This window comes from Arachis ipaensis, chromosome B9 (assembly GCF_059453495.1).
Source record: "Arachis ipaensis isolate K30076 ecotype BB chromosome B9, ASM5945349v1, whole genome shotgun sequence".
In the NCBI taxonomy this organism is placed as follows: Eukaryota; Viridiplantae; Streptophyta; class Magnoliopsida; order Fabales; family Fabaceae; genus Arachis; species Arachis ipaensis.
In genome coordinates this window covers 146981539-147001937 of record NC_142444.1, presented here as the reverse complement: position 1 = coordinate 147001937, position 20399 = coordinate 146981539, and the positions used below count along the sequence as shown (strand labels likewise).

Sequence of the window (20399 nt, the reverse complement as noted above, 5' to 3'; positions counted from 1 at the left end):
TTCTTTTGTCGAAAAAAAAGAAAAAAAAAACAATCAATGTTGTTTTCTCATCATTTATTATGTATAGCAGTACTAATTTAATATGGTCGTTGTACGACAGTGTCGATCAATTCACATGGCATTACCTGTAAGGTGGGAACCGGTCCGGAAAGCTAAGATAAAATGGACGATTGTGAAGGTATCTGGATGGCATTTTGGATTAGATACAACTTTAGTAATACTACAATAGATCATTAAAAGTTTCCGATAAAAATTTAGTAACGCATAAAAATATTTACCTTTTACTTTTGTTTCGTTACATTAAAAAATATTTTGAAATAGAAAAAAATCATCTTAAATATTGTCAAAATTGTATAGCTATTATAATCAACATAATAGTCATCATAGCACACGCCATATAATTATTACAAATAGATTAGTAGTCCGAGTAATTTTGGAAATATTTAAAAATATATATCAAAAGAAACCGTTTTTTTTTTGGGTACCATATACGATGGTTACACTTTTTGGTGACCAAGATAAATAATTATATTATGTGTATATTAAAATTAATATTAAAATTAATTATTAATATATACTAATATATGTTAAAATATAAATATATATTAAAAATAATTAATATTTATATATAAATATATTAATGATTAATTTTAGTGATTGATTTTAATATATAAATAATATTTGTAAAGATGAATATGTGATTAGGTATTAGGATATATACTCACAAGTAACGCTGATTTGAATTTAATCTTCTGCTTTGATTGTAAAATATTTGACGTAATTTATTGGGACTCATTTAGATAAAGACGTTTAAAACGTTTTTTTAAGATGTTTTTTAATAATTAAAATTTAACACATATAATCGATTAAATCGTATTATTTTTGTTAAAAATTAGGTTAAATAAATTAATTAAATCGAAAAAATGGTAAATCAAATCTTAAATCGGTTTAAATTAATATTATTTTTTATAAAAAATGACTACAATACTCTTATTATAGAAAATGACTAAATATTCTTATCATATATATATATATATATTAAAAATTCAAAATTCTAACTTTATGACGACAGAGAAGTAAATGGCTAGAATTTAAGATTCTCAAAACTAATATATATAAAATAAGTATTTTAGTCATTTTTTATAATAAGGGTATTGTAGTTATTTTTTATAAAAAAAATAATATTAATTTAGATCAGTTTATGATTTGATTCACTATTTTTTTGGTCAAATTAATTTGTCTGGCCTAATTTTAACAAAAATAATACAATTTAATCGATTATATGTATTAAATTTTAATTACTAAAAATATCTTTAAAAAAATATTTTAAACGTCTTTATTTGAGTGACTCCTTAATTATTACTTTAATTTAAGAAAAGTTATTGCATTAAAAAATGTAAATTATTAAATAAAAAATAAAAATGATAATATATTAATTTTCGTTTATATCTGCATCCTAACTCCTAAGCCTACGCATTTATATGTGTGTTAGACAATTAATTTTACGGTAAAAAACATCTATATATGTAATACAAATCTTCTTATATTTATTTTCAAACTACTTGTGCGTGGCACTAGGTATTCTAGTTTCTAACTCATAAATCATAATTCATGTACGTCATGGGGACCAAAAAAACAGATCGCTGCCTCGCCATTATCTAATTCGGATTCGTCATCTAGTTCCATGCATAGTTGTTTCTCCGTTAACAATTATTTCTCTGGAAAGTTGGAGCCATTATGAACAATAATTGAGACAAAAGTATAGATTAAAAATTTAGAATAGCCGACAAGAAGATAACATAGAAAAATATAAAAAAATAACAAATAATGTTATCAATATTTTATTTTATTTTTCACGGTTTCTCTTAACTTAAGAAGTCAGGCCAATAATTAATTCGTTATGAATCTGAGTTCCACTTAAAAGTATATCGATAAAGATTAATCCGTGACATTTGATTAAGTGGACTAGTGAGCTAACCACTAGAACAACCCGACTTTATTATAATTTTTATTATTAAAATTTAAAATTTAAAATTTTATAGTTTAAAATTGATTAATTATTAGCAAAAAAACAAGTAATTTTATTGATTATATAATATTACTCTAATATATATAAGGAGAACTTTTTTTAAATAGAACTAAATATTATTTTTAAAGATATTACTAGTGTAACTGTAGTAAAGTTAACTGATATTATTTAACCTCTCGAATAAGTTACATTAATAGATATTAAATTTAAAGAGAATCTAAATATGTTTGATTTGAGTAAATTAAAAATAAATTTCTGAAATCATTTTAATTAAGATAAAATAAATTAATTTAAATAATATGTGAATATATGTGATTAGGTATTAGGATAGTGACAAGTGATCTTAATTTAAATTTAGGATCAGTTTAGATTGGCTTTAAAAAAATTAACATTAAAAATTTTTTTGCTTATGCTATTTTTTTAAATAAGATATTATTGACTTTTAAAATAAATAAATAATTTATTTTTTAATAAAAATATTTTTTAAAATATATCTAAATATATTTAAAATTTAATAAAAATACTTTATTTTTAAAAAATACTTTTTTTTTGCTCAAATAACTCAATTTAAACCAACACTTAACCATCTGCTTGAAAATATTTGACATAACTTACTATTATTTTTTTTCTTGTCTCAACTGTGGTTGACCCTCTTGAGTCAGTGTATCTTCCTGCTCAATTCAGAAAACCAAGGCTGAACGATGACGCAAGAAATTCATGCTTTACAAATGATGCTATCTTAGTAATCATTATTAATGCTGGGATAATTTACCAAAATAAAATATTTTGCCTTTAAATTTACTAGAATACAACTTTTACATAATGGATACCAAAATACAATTTTTTCATAAAGTATGTAAACCGCAAGAAGGGACCCACAGTTTATAATTGAACGTAAACCGCTACAAGGATCTCGCGGTTTACGTTGGAAGCGCAAATGAATAGAATTCGCGGTAGGGTGTCACGGTTTCTGTGTGAATGGTGAATGGGCATAAACCGCTACAGTGGTCCAGTGGTTTATGCTTTGGCAAATTCGCCTATATATATATACCCCACAAGAGGGAATGGTGCATTTGTAGAGAGTCATTTTCACACCTTCACAAATGGATAGTGAGGAGAGTTTTTTTGTTCTAGTCCACTATTCTAGTAAAATAAAAAAAAAAAGTAAAAGGCATGGTGTTAAGTTCAAGGATAAAGAACCATTGAGCGTTTTTATCCGATCGACAAATACTTTGTCAGATCTAAAGATGAGTATATTACAAAAGGCAGGGTTGTGTGGGGCCAAGTGGGTAAAGAAGGTGTTCTACAAGATTCCGATTGTGATTGTGTCAAGTGGTGTACAATACGAAATATTTGTGATAGGGTTGGACGAAGACATGCAGATTTCCGGAGGTGAGAATACACGAGTTGTATGCCAAGTTGGAAGATGGTGTTGACAGTTCTGGGGCTTCAGCGCCAAATCCTCAGTCGATGACGGTGGGGGTACTTCTACTTTGATTCCTGTCGTTGCACCTTGTTGTCTGTTGGCTGCACCTCCATCTGTTCCACCACCGACAGCTAGGTCCCTTAGTTTGATTACTGGTCTTTTTGGTGATGGTGAGCCAGATCATGTTGAAAAGGTGATGCCGGAAGATGATTCGGACAATGAGCCCGATCACATATTGGAGGATAGTGAGGAGGATACTCCGGGGGGAGGGGGCACCAGCACGTCAGGGGCCATCCAGCTTTGGGTCGCACCAACAACCGCCACATTTCTCCGCATTGAACTTGGAAGCAGTGGGCCAGTAGCCGGACATAGATCCCACCTTCGAAGGCCAAGGATTACACGAAGGAAATCCTTCTGGAAAATTTCAGATTAGCCAATCTTTCCAGACTAAGGAAGAAGCTGTGTTAAGTGTTAAGGATTATAGCATCCGTCGTGGAGTTCAGTATCGGGTGATGGAGTCAGATCATCTGAAGTATCATGAGAGATGCAAGGAGTTTGGTAACGGCTGCACGTGGATGATTGGCATCACACGTCGGTAGCACAAGGGTCATTGGAAAGTTAGAAAGTACAACGGACCTCACACTTACTTGGCCACGTCGATTTCAAGAGACCACCGACAGCTCGATCACCACGCAAAATTTGTGTGAGGATCTTTCCATTGGTTAGGGCGGATGCTGCGGTTACGATGAAGGTGTTGTAAGAAGCTACTGAGTCAACCTATGGATTCAGGCCTAGTTATAGGAAGGTGTGGATGGCAAAACAGAAGGCAGTTGCAGATCTACGGGGATTGGAAAGAGTCGTATGCCGAGTTGCCTCTCGTTGGATCCTTGGGGTGCAAGCAACGATGGAGGGAACCGTTGCATTGTTGAAGACTTCTCCAGTGAGTGTAGGTGATCAGGTTAATGAGTCTACGGAGTACTTTCACCATTTTTTCTGGACATTCCCTCTATGCATTGAGGCATTTAGGCATTGCAAGCCACTAGTAAGCATTGACGGTACTCATCTGTATGGGAAGTATGGCAGGACTTTGCTTTTGGCTATTGTGCAAGATGGAAACTCGAATATCTTGCCCGTTGCATTTGCGCTTGTGGAGGGGGAGAATGCAGAGTCGTGGGCCTTTTTCTTATCCTAACTACCGCAGCCGGATACTACACAAAATATTATATGAAATATAATAACTAAAAAAAACTAACATCTTTGTTTCTGCTGCCGGCAACGTGCACAACACTGTTGAGCCCGTAAAGACTGCGTTCGTCCGCCATAGTCTCGCCCCCAACAAAATCAAGAAACCCACACTTTCCTCTCTCCCTCTCTCTAGAAAACGTCTCTTTCTCTCTCTAAGATATGAAAGTGACTCAAACTGAATAATCCGTGACACCCTAACGCGTATTTATGCCAAAGCATAAATCGCTGGACCCCTGTAGCGGTTTCTGCCCATTCACCATTCACACAGAAACCGCGACACCCCTACCGCGGATTCTGTTCATTTGCTCTTCCAACGTAAACCGCGAGATCCCTGTAGCGGTTTACGTTCATTTGTAAACTGTGGGTCTCCTGTTGCGGTTTACAAGGTTTATGGGAAAGTTTTATTTTGGTATCCATTATGCAAAAGTTATATTCTGTTAAATTTAGAGGCCAAATGTTTTATTTTAGTAAATTTCCCTTAATGCTGTAGTGAATTGAGGGGGTGGATAACTGCATTGTAACATATAACATAGTATAAGAATAGACAAAAATATTGAAAGAGAGCTATATTGTGTAGAATTTACATTTTAGAAGGAGCTATTGGCTCTGTTGGTGTGTTTTCAGCAGGTTGATGAAATTGTGGAGTGTTGGAGAATTACAGAAAAAGAATTAAATTAAAAAAATAATTGCACCTCAATTCAAAAGAAATACACTAAAATAAGAACCAAATACACTTCTATATAAAAGATATTTAAACCCTTAAACCATGAACAAATAAACCCAAAGACAAACCAAATACATTAAAAGCATTATTTCTTACGCATTAATTTTTTTTCTTCTTTAAATTCCTCGCTGAGAGAATTTGCAGGGATTGGTTGATTTTGCAGAGGGCTTGATGTCGTTGTCTTTGATGGAGGTGCACATATTTGAAGTGGAAGTCTAATGAAGAGAAAAATAAAAAGTTAATAAACTTTTTTAAAATAGAAGAATAGAAGGTTGAAATTAAGTTGGAAAACTCACATATCGAGCAATTCAGATTGTGAATGTATCTCTTTTTGAAGAACAATTATTTTTTCTTGAGCTGGGTCATTGTACGATTCTTCTTGTTCCCCCAACCTTAAATACACTGAAATCATGTCAGAATACACCTCAAGCATAGAAACACAACCTCTGTTTTATGAGAACTTACATAGTTGTAGTTTTTTTTTTCTTGAATAAATCATTAAAGGGCTTTTTTTTTCTAAAAAAAATATATACAGAATCAGAAGTAGAACATGGTAACACAAGAATTAAGGAAATACAATAGAAATAGAAATTATATGTTATCACTTGGTTTATTTATATTGCTCTGATTTGTTTGTGTTTGAAAGACAGGATCATTTTTACTTACCAAGTACACATCCAGCATTCTAAGGCAAAATAAACATTGTTCAGTAAAATTAGAATAATTAGTTACATCAGGATTTAAGAAATGTTATCAAATAAAGGATCTTACATTTGGGAACAATCATAGTGAGATTCTGTGGAGCAGAGCCCACCTTCTGGTATATCTGTCATTTTTTCCTGCATCCTGGGAAAGCAACCAATCATCAGCCACCAAAAATATAGTAAAATTGCCAAAATACATCGAAAAGCAACATACCTTTTTGCAGGTTTGTCATTTGTTTTCTTCTTTTTTGCTTCTCTTAAAAATTTTTGTGTTTGTTCAGTTCTGACAGTACAAATAAAATTATGTTAACAAATAAAATTTTGATGAAAAAGAAAAGATAGCTTTAAAATGTCTCTTACTCGTCATCGGATTCAATTTCTTTTTTAGAAGATGAATCCTCAATAATGTGATTTTTTTATTGCATCCTGAAAATTAAAGAATTATCAATCAAACAAACACAACAAAATTGATTAAATACCCCCCTAAAGCAATGTATACGTTTTTGTAGGAATCTAAACTTTTTTCTTCGATTTTTCTTTTGTTATTCGCTCCAATTCTTCACTTCTGACAATAAATTGGAAACATTCTGTTAATACATAAAATTTTGATATAAACAGAAAATATAGCATTCCAATGATAATTTGAGAATCTTACTCATCATCAGATTCAATTTGGATTTCAGAAGATAAATCCTGAACAATTTGCTTCCTCTTTTTGTATATCATTCTGGACAACAAACAGTCATGAGGCAAAAAATATAGTAAAAACGACGAAATAAACTTAAAAATAATACTTACCTTTTTGCTTTTATAGTTGGTTGTTTTCTTGCTTTTGGTGGCTCCTTTGAATCTTGTTCAGAATCAGACTAAGAGGAAGTACCACTATCACTTTCCGATGAAATGTCCTTATTCTTTTGTGTCTTTTCCTTTTTTCCTTCTTTTTTTTTATTCTCGTCAATTTTTCTTTCAGCTTTGCCCTCTTGACAATGCCCTAAAAAAGGTAAAACATTAGTTTACATCATATACAAAAAGAAATACATCGGAATTAAAGAAATGTTTTTATTCAGCTACCGTATGACCCTTAATTTCAGCTTCTATCCTCTCAAGCAGTAACTCCTTAGTCCAATGCATCACCTAGGGTAATCCAGGGATTGCATATGCCGTCTTGTTTTTGTGTTTAGATTCGTGAAAGTATACAATTATCATACCATAGAGGTAGCTATCAACTGATTTTTTCCTTTTTAAGACGTGCTCACTTATGCCCTTGATGAGGAAGTCGAAGATATGGCCACCCCAATTCCGTATGGTGTCCACACAAAAAATCGGAGGCATGTGGATGGGAGAAATCTTGTTTATTGTTATCGGCAATAAGAACGACATTTGAATGAGGAGGATGAATGCCCTCTTGAACGTAAGTTGATCTTCATCACGGTCAACACCTATTTTCATCATCAAGTCTGTTAATTGCTTCAATGTTTTGCCTTAGAAGCTTCTATAAACTTCTTTGTCCTCCTCAGTAAACTCTTTAAAATTAACTTTGCTTGGAAAGAGCACCCCTATTACAAAAGTAGCAAAACAAGATCACCAATTACACTCAAATTCACTTGAAATACACCGAAATACAGTTATATACACCTCTATTATAACAGTTAATGCAATCAGTTACCAGATGTGTAAGACCCCTAAATTTTTAAAAGTTACTAATTAATTATTTATGATGCATTATATTTATTTAAGACTATATTTTAGAGATTTTTATATAAAAGTTGAGTAAACTCTTATTTTTGATTTAGAGTTCTTATAATTGAAAAATAGTGAATATTTTATATGCCTTAATTTTAAATATTTATATTTTTAACCTTATTTTATAAATGAAGGAGAATTAATTTATGTATCTCCAATTTTTATTTAATTAGAATTTAATTGAAACTAATTTACAAATTTGTAATTAAAAGGTATTTTAAAGATGGATATTTTATATTTTATTTAATTTTTAATTATTATCCTATCTTTTATTTATTTTATAAAATTCCTATCTTTTATTTATTTTATAAAATTACACTACTACACTTAAAATTTTAATAAAATATCTAACCTAAACCCTAATTTTATCTAAACCTAATTTTCTACCCTTACCCACACTAACACACACACGCCGCAGCCTCTCTCACTCACGGTCACACACACACAACACACACTCAACACATAACACAGCAGCTGAAGAAAGAAAGAAAGAAAAGAAAAGAAGAAAAAGAAAGAAAAGGGGAAGAGGGAAAGGGCCGCGGAGAGCAAGGAGAGGGGGAAGAAGGGAAGGCAGCGCGGTAGGCGTCACTACCACCATCACCGCTGCTGCTGACAGAGAAAAGAGGAGATCTGGGAGGGAGAGAAAGAGCGTGTAGTTGAGGGAGCAGAGAAGTCGCGCCGCCGCTGCACCACGCCTCAATGCCATTGTCGCATCGTCGTTGGACATTGGAGGGAGACCACGCCATTGAGCCGTCGCCACCGAACTGCTGTCGAGCAACAGAACCACGAAGAGAGAGAGAGTGTGCAAAGAGAGAGAGGAGGCCGGTTCTGCCACCACCGCCGCGTCTAGCCGCCGTCGCTTGCTCCGTCGCCGCTCCTGGAGGTGGGTGGCCGAGCTTCTACTGCCGTCGAGATCCACTGCCATTTCAGTTGCCATTGCCGGGTCCAGTCGCCATTGCTGGAAGGATGGCTGCCCTCGCCGATCTGCCCGCCGCCGTTTATGCTTGCTGTTGCGTCGCCGGAGCTCCACGCCGCCGCGGCTGCCACCAGAAACCGCCACTAAAGCCTAGGTCTACTTGGTAAGCTCTAATCTTGCCTCAGATCTTCTTTTCTGTTAGGTTGGTTCTATCGTAAGTTGTTGCTAAGGTTGTCTACGTCAGGTTATACAGTCATCGCGAGTTTCTCTTTTGTACACTGCCGTTGGAGCCACCATCCCGCTGCTGCCACCTTTGCTCTGAGCCGCTGTTATAGCGAGTGTTGTTGTCGTTGCGGCTACTCAGTTTAGTTGTTCCTCTTTAGTACGGTAAGCTATTCCTTGTTTCAGTTTTGAACTATTTCAGTTGCTGTTCTATTATATGTTGTTAAGATTCCTGCGACGTTAATGTTTTAGGATTTAGTCTTCGGGGCCACATGTTGTGATTAAGGTTGCTTCTGTTGTGGCGGAAGCGAGTGGAACTAAGGTCACAGTTGTCATTGTTGCAGTTTTCGGGCCGAGGAAAAAGGTTTATGTGTTTCGACTTGTCGAGGTAGGGGTTTTCTTAAAACTTGTTTTATATTACAGAATTGTTATAAATAGATAATGAAGTGAAAAATATATTTCTGTGATTTTATTTGCCTTATGGATGTGGTTGTTTGTTGGACTGAATTACTGATTGTTTGAGTGGTGTGCGGTTATTGATGAGAAATTGGTTTGTAGAGTATTTAGTTGAATCGTATGAAAAAGTGGTTTTTTTCATTGTTTTGGAGTTAATTTAATAATGTGAATGAATAGGCTTTGGAAATGATTTGAGATATGAAAAATGAATTGATTTCGGAAGCGGTTTGATTTTGAGTTGGTTTGATTTTATAAATGATTTAATATTGGAGCTGGTTTGACTTTGAAAAAAGATTTATTATTAGAATTGGTTGAATTTTGGAAAATGATTGAGATTTGGAAATGATTGAGGATGGTTGAGGAATGTTTGGATGGGACCCAAAAAAGGTGGCAATGTCCGAGTTTTAGAGGAAATGTTGCCGAAATTTTATAAAAATTGAAAGTTTCGTTTGGAATAGTTATTTAAAAAGATTTGGTTTTAAAGATTATAAGTTTTAAATTTGATTTATTTAGAAAAGAACAAATTATATTTTGAGTTGGGGTTGTTGAAGAACGGAATGGGAGGATGGATGATGATGATTGAATTTGAGTGAAGGATTATGAGAATTGATTTTAAAGTATATTCTTGAATGAATTTGGAAATGAGATATGAACTGATGAATGATGATAATATTGAGAATGATATGGATATTGATGAATTATGATTGAAATATTCATATGGCTTATTTATTTGAATTATCTGAGACACGAGTTTCCCTGGATAGACGCAGTGGCTTGCCACCACTTACTCCAGGTTGAGACTCAATACTCTGTTGATCCTACGACGTAAGGGTAACCGGGCACTTATAAACTCCCGGGAATGGTACTCCTATTGAGCGATTTGATATATATATGAGAAAAAACTATGCATAGACTCATGGGGATGCACGTCGGGGGACAGTCCAAGGGTTTAGCAAATCAGGCTTGTCGGGTTGGCTGTATAACCGACAGATGAGCTCATTAGGCATAGTATAGGCATGCATCATATGCATTTGTATGCTTTGCATGGGTTTGAATTTGTTTTTGTTTGCCTAATTGTTAAACTGTTATTACCTGCGACCTGAACTATTTGCTGTAACTGCTACCTAAACCTGTGCTTTCCTTGTTTGTTTTGCTTGTGTTTGTCCTGGTGTGCTACTTTTGAGAATGAGCTTTGGTGCTGAATTGATGATTGTATTGATTGATTGCGTGGTTGGTTTATGATTAAGATTTCCTTATAAGAAAAGAAAGGTTTTAGATTTCTAGATATTTAAATATTGATTTTCGAGAAAGGTTTTTAGATGACTAGTTGTTAGTTTTTAAAATATTCAAAGGGCGAACAATAATCACTGAGCTTAAAAATAGATTTCTCTTTAAATATCTTATTATGACAATTCTGAAACTCTGTGGTGAGACCGTGTGGTTAGATTCTCACCCCTTACAGCTTTATCTTTTTTAGGAGACGGATGAAAAAGCTCACGAAGGGTTGTATTGCGTTTCGCTTAGTCGATAATGATATTTAGTTTTTATTTATTTACCCCTTGCCATCAATATTATATTATGTAAGAGGGATAGGAGTTGTATGATTTGTATGTATATAATATGTATAAGTTATTTGAGTAAGAAGTTTTGTACATGTATATATTTGTTTTGTTTTATTTAAAAAGTATTCTTTTTCCGCTTTTCAAAAAAGAACAGTGATACGATTTCGAGTCAAAGGCTCCTATTTTGTTATTAACTATATGAAGTCGTCGTAATACTTCTTGCCATCAGAGAAGCGCAGCCAGAAGCGTGACATTCTGATAGTGAGGGTGTTACATGATGGTATCAGAGCGGTCATTCCTGTAGAGCCTGAGGAATGGACCGACTATGCTTTAATTGCATGTTCTGAGCATTTGTCATGTAATAGGTCTCGTTCAGATAACGAGAATTCGAGATTTATGCACATGACGGTCTATTGATTAATGCCATTAATCTTGCCTTACATAATTCCTAGTATTAAGTTTGGCTGGCTTAACACTAGTGAATTATGTATATGGAAGTACCAATGGGTTATCATAGATGATATGCGAGTCACAGATAATGCGAATCGTGGGTTTTGAGAACGTTAGAAACTATTTCTCAAAGTTACTCGGTTAAGTGTCTTATTTCTACTGATGCCATGTGACTTGTTCTCTTATAAGTTTACTTTAGAGTCCTCAATTGCTATTTCTTTTGGGAAGTAAGTTGATGTTTCTTCAATCTTATTCTTCTGTTCATATGCTCCCTCGTTTGATCCTAGACGCATATGTCTGCTTAACGTCCTTGGTGTGTTTATCTTTCTTTGTTTGAACTCTTTTCTTGATCCATGTATTATTTGGTACAATTTTGAATTTGTTTTGATGCAGTGTATTCCTTTAAGCCCCTATTCCGAGTTCTTTTTAAAAGAGTTGTGATTTAACTTTTCTCTTACTTGACTATATTTACAACCATTATTCTTAAAGCCTTTATAAAATCATTTTTGATTTGATATAACATTCTCTGAATAAAACTTTGAAAATTCTTTATGCAGTTAAAAATTATTTACTCCCAATACCTCGCCAGTTCTTTTATTAGTTTGTGAAAATATACTTATTTTAAAAATACAACTTGATTTTCCAACAACTATATTATAGCTTTTACAAATATATTTATTTGATTATGTATTTAGATATTCTTTAAAGAAAGATTTTTGTCTCTTTCCAGTTGATTCTCGTTTAATAAACTTCACCTAATTTATTTTTAATTTGAATTTAGTATAGTATAACACATTGTCTATACAATTGTTGTTCTTTTGAAAATGTTGGACTCGTGTCTTTTTTCTTATGAACGGACCAATTCCCTTCTTAAGCTTTTCATTTTTGTGAATGTCATATTTGATTCTGTTTTTAATTACTCTCTAACTTTTGTGAACGTCACCATTAGTCTTAGTTTTCCTTTTCTTGTGAATCTCATACTCATCCAAGTCAACTTAAATTCGTTTCCATTAAGTGCACCGTTTATCCTCTTATTTGTCTTTGTTTAGTCAGTGGTTCTTTCTCAAAAGTTCACTATTGATTGAGTTGTCTTTCCTTACGAGTTTTGTATTCTTTTAGATCGATTGAAAGCTTGTTTGATGTTTCATGCCTTGTGGATCTTGTTTGAACTCCCTTGATTTAAGATTCTTTCTCATATAACTTGATTTCTTTTTCGGTACACCTTAATATGCTTGAATGTCCCTAGGTGATGGCAATTTCAAGTGTATTCTTGAAGTTTTGATGTGAATTTTTTTTAAAAACAAATTTTGGAGTCCCTTCTTAAGAAATTTTAAATCAATTTTTCTCGCTTAATTCCATCCATAGCTATTCTTTAAATTGGACAAAGTTGTTTTAAAGTTGGCATGCGCTATTTTAAATGAAGTTTTAAAAAGCTTCCTTATTTAGCAGAAACCTGTTTGTTTACAACGCATCACTTATTTCCTTTACTAACCTATAAGAAAACTTTACCTCGAAATTTCTTTTCTAAATGGAGTTTGAATATGAACTTTGAAAGTTTGTGTAGTTTAAAATTTTACCCCAGACTTTCCTTTCCAACAAAATTTGACTCTTTCCAACCTTGCCGCGATTCCATTGCACAACTTTATTTGATTTAGTACCTACATGTCTTTCGAGAATGGTGAGACATTATTTTGGCCTTAACACAATTGAATTTCATTTTTTCAAGCCTCACCTATTCTGCCTTTTACTTGGAAACTATTCGGAGAAATACAATTTAATTTTTCTTTTAGCCATATTGCAGTTTTGATATATGTTTCTGTCATCCTTTTGCAAAATGTGGGTTGTATACCTTTTCTTCTAGAGCATGAGGTGATCTTCCTTAATTTTTTCATTCTTTATATTCAAATGTATTAGAAGGTATTCTTAATCATAAATTTTTAAACCTTGTGAGCGTCATCACTGACTCTAGTTAATCTTCTTCTATGATTTTATACTTCTTTAACTCAGCTTGACTTTGTTTCAAACTACCACACTGATTTTTCTTTTGTTGTTCCTATCGGTCTTCTCTGATTCGAGGGTCGTTCCTGAGGTTGTCAAACTGATTTTTCTTTCCGACCCTCTTCATTCCTTGTACATCCTCGATTACTTGTGACCCCAACAATTCTTTCAAATTCTTGTGGATATTGTCCTGGTCGCTTGTCCTTTTACTAAGATTTAGTACCCTTCTGATTAAACTCGGGGATTGATTTAATGTCACGTGCAACCTTTAGATAGTAATGCGATGCGTTGGTTCTTTAAGAAGTGGTTTAAGAATATGGAAGGTGAAGTGGTAAGTGTGCAACATTATGAGAAGTTGTGAGAGTTTTGTTCCTTGAAAAAAGTTACGGATGATTAGGCTTGTGACGGGTTAGGAGGTTGTGAAGTGACTGATGGAGTTGGGAGGTTGAAGTTTTGAAGTTGGTACGAGGTCTGTATGCAGACGTTATCCTGTTTGTTTATGTCAACCTGTTTTCAAACTTTTGCTATCTAGATACCGCTTTGTTTTTGCAAAAACCTAACTGGAACACTTGTACCTTCTTGTGCTTCAAGTTTTGGTTAGTAACCCGTGTGACATTCTTGTTTTGAACCATCTTGGCACTTTTACTTTAAACCACGCTTTTTCCTTACACCTAAGTTTTACAAATTATTTGATATTTGGGAAAATTATATACATATATCTGCCAAGACCTCTGCTTTTCTAAAGTATTCAAAACTATTTTAGTAATTTGTATATTAAGTCAATTTTCGAGGACAAAAATTTTTATAAGTGGGGTAGGATGTAAGACCCCTAAATTTTTAAAAGTTATTAATTAATTATTTATGATGCATTATATTTATTAAGACTATATTTTAGAGATTTTTATATAAAAGTTGAGTAAACTCTTATTTTTTATTTAGAGTTCTTATAATTGAAAAATAGTGAATATTTTATATGCTTTAATTTTAAATATTTATATTTTTAACTTTATTTTATAAATAAAGGAGAATTAATTTATCTATCTCCAGTTTTTATTTAATTAGCATTTAATTGAAACTAATTTACAAATTTGTAATTGAAAGGTATTTTAAAGATGAATATTTTATATTTAATTTTATTTTTAATTATTATCCTATCTTTTATTTATTTTATAAAATTACACTACTACACCTAAAGTTTTAATAAAATATCTAACATAACCCTAATTTTATCTAAACCTAATTTTCTACCCTTACCCACACTAACACACACACACACACACGCCGCACCCTCTCTCACTCACGGTCACACACACACAACACACACTCAACACATAACACAGCAACTGAAGAAAGAAAGAAAGAAAAGAAAGGAAGAAAAAGAAAGAAAAGGGGAAGAGGGAAGGGGACCGCGGAGAGCAAGGAGAGGGGGAAGAAGGGAAGGTGGCGCGGTGGGCGTCACTACCACCGTTGCCGCTGCTACTGACACAGAAGAGAGGAGATTTGGGAATAAGAGAAAGAACGCGGAGTTGAGGGAGCAGAGAAGTCGTGCCACCGCTGCACCACGCCTCAACGCCATCTTCGCGTCGTCCTCGGACCTTGGAGGGAGACCACACCACCGAGCCGTCACCGCCGAACCGCCCACGAGCCGCTGTCGAGCAATAGAACCACGAAGAGAGAGAGGGAGCCGGTTCTGCCACCATCACCGCGTCCAGCCACCGTCGCTTGCTCCGTCGCCACTCCTGGAGGTGGGTGGCCGAGCTTCTACGGCCGTCGAGATCCACTGCCATTTCAGTTACCGTCGCTGGGTCCAGCCGCCACTGCTGGAAGGATGGCCGCCGCTGCTGGAAGGATGGCCGCCCTCACCGATCTGCTCGCCGCCATTTATGCTTGCTGCTGCATCGCCAGAGCTCCACGCCGCCGCCGCTGCCACCAAAAACCGCCACTGAAGCCCAGGTCTGCTTGGTAAGCTCTAATCTTGCCTCAGATCTTCTTTTCTGTTAAGTTGGTTCTACCGTAAGTTGTTACTGAGGTTGTCTGCGTCAGGTTATACAGTCACTGCGAGTTTTCCTATTGTACGCCGCCGTCGGAGCCACCATCCCACTGCTACCGTCTTTGCTCTGAGCCATTGTTACAGGGAGTGTTGTTGTCGTTGCGGCTACTCGGTTTAGTCGTTCCTCTTTAGTACGGTAAGCTATTCCATGTTTCAGTTTTGAACTCTTTTAGTCGTTGTTCTATTGTATGTTGTTAAGATTCTTGCGATGTTAATGTTTTAGGATTTAGTCTTCGGGGCCACATGTTGCGATTAAGGTTGCTTATGTTGTAGCGGAAGCGAGTGGAGCTAAGGTCGCGGTTGTCTTTGTTTTAGGGCCGAGGAAAAAGGTTTGTGTTTCGACTTGTCGAGGTAGGAGTTTTCTTAAAACTTATTTTATATTACAGAATTGTTATAAATAGATAATGAAGTGAAAAATATATTTCTGTCATTTTATTTTCCTTATGGACGTGGTTGTTTGTTGGACTGAATTACTGATTATTTGAGTGGTGTGCAGTTATTGACGAGAAATTGGTTTGTAGAGTATTTAGTTGAATAGTATGAAAAAATGGTTTTTTTTCATGGTTTTGGAGTTAATTTAATAATGTGAATGAATCAGCTTTGGAAATAATTTGAGATATGAAAAATGAATTGATTTTGGAAGCGGTTTGATTTTGAAAAATAAATTAATTTTGTATATGTATATGTTTGTTTTGTTTTATTTAAAAAGTATTTTTTTCCGTTTTTCAAAAAAGAACAATGATACGATTTCGAGTCAAAGGCTCTTATTTTATTATTAAGTATATGAAGTCGTCGTAATACTTCTTGCCATCAGAGTAGAGCAGCCGGAAGCGTGACATTCTGATAGTGAAGGTGTTACAAGATGCATTCAAGCTGAGGGCCGCTTCTATATTTTCCTGGTTGATGGTCAACACACCGTACTAGGTGTCCAATGTGTTTCTTATCAAATCAAAAGAATATGCCAACTCTTTCAAGAGCTTATGCGGCACATTTATTGGAGGGATGTGCATCAAACCATCAAATCACAATTCCTGGATGATGGCCTTCTTTTCATTGCTCATGTTTTGTAACTTTTCATTCAGGAGTCTTGTCGAGCATCTCAAATCACGAGTTTTTTTTTGTAAACAAACGAAACAAGAATCATTTAAATAAACTATATTTATACAAAAAAACAATTGAGTTGGTATAAGATATATGTGCTTACATTATATTTTGGTGCAGCATGATTCTTATTTGTCACTTTTATTGTAAGGAATAAAAAAATAAGGTTAATAGATAACAACATCACCAGTTACAGTTGAATTCGCTTGATATACACCGAAATATATACCAGCCATATACACCTCTATTATTTTTTAGATTACATGACATAATATGAGTTCAAAATGATATTCAAGTCAACCAAACATGGATAAAATGACACCAGAAGCACTAGAACAATATTCTGTTTCTAGTTACACCAGGGATAGGACAACAGCAACAATTATAGTTGAATTTGTTTCATATAAACCGAAATATCGGCCATATACACCTCTAGTATCTTTTAGATTACATGACATAATATGAGTTAAAAATAATATTCAAATCAATCAAACACAAATAAAATTACACTAGAAGTACAAGGACAATATTCTGTTTCTAGTTACACTAGGGATAGGACAATAGCACCAGTTACAGTCGAATTCGCTTGATATATACCGAAATATCAGCCATATATACCTTTATTATTTTGTAGATTACATGACATAATATGAGTTCAAAATGATATTCAAGTCAACAAAACATGCATAAAATGACACCAGAAGCACAAGAACAATATTCAAGAACAACATCACCAGTTACATTCGAATTTACTTAAAATATAATGAAAGTTTCTATTTATAGAAACTCAGTTCCAAATATGCACAAAAAACATGAAAATATATGTTAAACTAGACACGAAACAGTATGTAAAACAGTTATCACTGATTGAATAGTATGACGAGAATAATAGTATGTATTTTAAATCAAGAATACATAATGAATCTACTTAATAAATAGAAATACAACTATCTAGTATTTTGCGTTCGAAATGAGAAAGAGAAAAGTGAAAAAATTGGACGATTAGTAAAATAATACCTTGAATAATCTTTTTTCTTTTGTTTTTGTATTTTTATGGAGATTTTGAAGTTTTTTATAGGTTTCCTTGAGTTTCGCGACGATTTTGACAGTTTCTTGAGAGATTTCGAGCGTCGTTTGAATCTTTAGGATTGGAATTTTGATCGAAGAAGAAGAAGTGTCTTTTATAATTTAAGTGCGCTATTGAAACGATTGAGTAAGCGCGTGTTTACACGCAATTATTGTGAGGATTATTTTTGTTAAATTTAGCCTAATTTATATCAACTTGTAAGCTAAAATAATTCGTATATATAGGAAATCTGTACTTTAATTTAGGAGAAATTATTGTATTAACAAATGTGAATTTTTAAATAAAAAATAAATATAAAAATAATAATATATTAATTTTCGTTTATAACTGCATCCTAACTCCTAGCCTACGTATTTATATGTGTGTTAGACCATTAATTTTACCGTAAAAAACACCTATATATGTGATACAATGCAAATTTTCCTATATTTATTTTCAAATTACTTGTATGGTAGATTTTATTTTATCTTTTAAAATAAAAATTTAAAATTTAAAACATCTAAATTTTAGATATTCTAGTTTCTAACTCATAAATCATAATTCATGTACGTCATGGGAAAAAAAAAACACAGATCGATGCCTGGCCGTTCCATGTGTAGTTGTTTCCCCGGTTAACAATTATTTCTCTTGGAAGTTAGAGCCATATATAATATGATACTATTGATATATGGATAACACTTGGGGTTGAGACAAAAGTATAGATTGGAAATTTAAAATAGCGGACAAGAAGATAACGTAGAAAAATATTAAAAAAACCAAATAATTTTTATCAATATTTTAGATGAATATTTTATTTTTATATTATTAAAATTTAAATTGAAAAAGATCTAAAATTTAGTAGTTTAAAATTGACTAATTGTTAGCAAAAAAAGTAATTTTATTGATTATATAATATTACTCTAATATATATAAGGAGAACTTTTTTTTTTAAAATAGAACTAAGTATTATTTTTAAAGATATTATTAATGTAACTGTGATAGTAAAGTTAACTAATATTATTTAACCTTTCGAATAAGTTACACTAATAGATATTAACTTAAAGAGAATCTAAATATGTTTGATTTGAGGAGTAAACTAAAAATAAATTTCTGGAATCATTTAGTTAAACTAAAATAAAATTAATTTAAATAATATTGTTATTATTAAAAAGAATATAATATAACAAAACAGGAACTTAGTGTGGTGGATACCTTTTTCTCTTTCTCTTTCTCTTCTATTTAATAATATATTTTTATTAATAAATATAGTTAAAATCATAATACTAATTTCAAGATATATAAAAATGAATGATAATTTGAAAAATAATGGAACAGTCCTATTTTGAAAGTATAAATAGGCATAAGCCTCAAACCATTCTTCACACAACACAAACCAAAGGAGTGAGCCTACACACTCATCTAATTAATCATCACCATGGCTATCTCCAAGAAAATCCTCCCTCTTCTTTCCATAGCAACCATCTTCCTTTTGCTCCTAAACAAAGCCCATTCACTAGATTCCCTTTCCTTCAGCTACAACAACTTTGAACAAGACGATGAAAGAAACCTAATCTTGCAAGGTGATGCAACGTTCTCAGCAAGCAAGGGAATCCAACTGACCAAGGTAGACGATAACGGAACCCCTGCAAAGAGTACTGTGGGTCGAGTCTTGCACTCGACCCAGGTGCGCCTCTGGGAGAAGAGCACGAACCGGCTCACAAACTTCCAAGCACAGTTCAGCTTCGTTATCAACTCGCCTATTGACAATGGTGCCGATGGCATAGCCTTCTTCATCGCGGCACCAGATAGCGAAATTCCAAACAACTCGGCCGGAGGGACCTTAGGGCTCTTTGACCCTTCAACTGCCCAGAACCCTTCGGCCAACCAAGTTCTCGCCGTTGAATTTGACACCTTCTATGCTCAAGACTCCAATGGTTGGGACCCCAATTACCAACACATCGGAATTGATGTGAACTCTATTAAATCCGCTGCAACCACCAAGTGGGAGAGGAGAAATGGCCAAACCCTAAATGTTCTCGTAAGCTATGATGCTAACTCTAAAAACCTACAAGTGACTGCTAGCTACCCTGATGGTCAAAGTTATCAGGTATCTTATAACGTTGACTTGAGGGACTATCTTCCAGAATGGGGTAGGGTTGGATTCTCAGCTGCTTCGGGACAACAATACCAATCTCATGAGCTTCAATCTTGGTCCTTCACCTCAACCTTGTTGTACACTTCACCCCACTACCTTAAACTTGGACGCTTCATGATATGATATGGAAGAATAATCGTCTCTATATCACAAATCTACCTTTCATGCATGTAAGATATGGAAATAATAGGACAAGTATTGTCCACGGTCTAAGTTTTATTTCGTAATGTTAAAGCCATGGGCGTGCGTGTAGAACCAACTTTCTTTTGTATGAATAATGTATGAGTTTGTTATCTTCTTATTACAAGTGTCGTCAACTTTATTACTTTTGTTATCGCCTTCTAGAGTATCCATTTTGCAGATGTTTCACTTTCACCCCCACACATAAACTGACATACACCATTTATCACGGTAACAAACAGGGTTAATATTGTTGGATATATAATGTCTTTATCGATCTAATTTAAATTTTTTAAATAAGTGATTTCATAATATGATATGAAAAGGATAGCTTGACAAACAAATTTAGAGTGCGTTGGATTGGCCTTGGTA

At 33.7% G+C, this 20399-nt stretch overlaps 2 protein-coding genes across 2 annotated transcripts; both read left to right on the top strand.

The window, feature by feature from the left end:
• The first annotated feature begins 3276 nt into the window (after positions 1 to 3276).
• On the top strand, positions 3277 to 4647 carry LOC107616425 (uncharacterized). Its single transcript, XM_016318385.1, has 4 exons — positions 3277 to 3421; positions 3497 to 3813; positions 3902 to 4050; positions 4245 to 4647. Exons 1-4 carry the CDS (start codon positions 3277 to 3279, stop codon positions 4645 to 4647), a joined length of 1014 nt encoding a protein of 337 aa, XP_016173871.1.
• Positions 4648 to 19073: 14426 nt separating this feature from the next.
• On the top strand, positions 19074 to 20172 carry LOC107617447 (alpha-methyl-mannoside-specific lectin). Its single transcript, XM_016319204.3, has one exon. It carries the CDS (start codon positions 19128 to 19130, stop codon positions 19968 to 19970), a length of 843 nt encoding a protein of 280 aa, XP_016174690.1. The 5' UTR covers positions 19074 to 19127; the 3' UTR covers positions 19971 to 20172.
• The last annotated feature ends 227 nt before the right edge of the window (positions 20173 to 20399 follow it).

Excerpts from the sequence above, each read along its gene's own strand:
- LOC107616425 (XM_016318385.1), top strand. The coding sequence starts at position 3,277 with ATGAGTATATTACAAAAGGCAGGGTTGTGTGGGGCCAAGTGGGTAAAG. Across the intron at positions 3,422-3,496 it reads AGACATGCAGATTTCCGGAG|TCGATGACGGTGGGGGTACT; the intron begins GTGAGAATACAC and ends CCAAATCCTCAG. Across the intron at positions 3,814-3,901 it reads AACTTGGAAGCAGTGGGCCA|ACTAAGGAAGAAGCTGTGTT; the intron begins GTAGCCGGACAT and ends CAATCTTTCCAG.
- LOC107617447 (XM_016319204.3), top strand. The coding sequence starts at position 19,128 with ATGGCTATCTCCAAGAAAATCCTCCCTCTTCTTTCCATAGCAACCATC.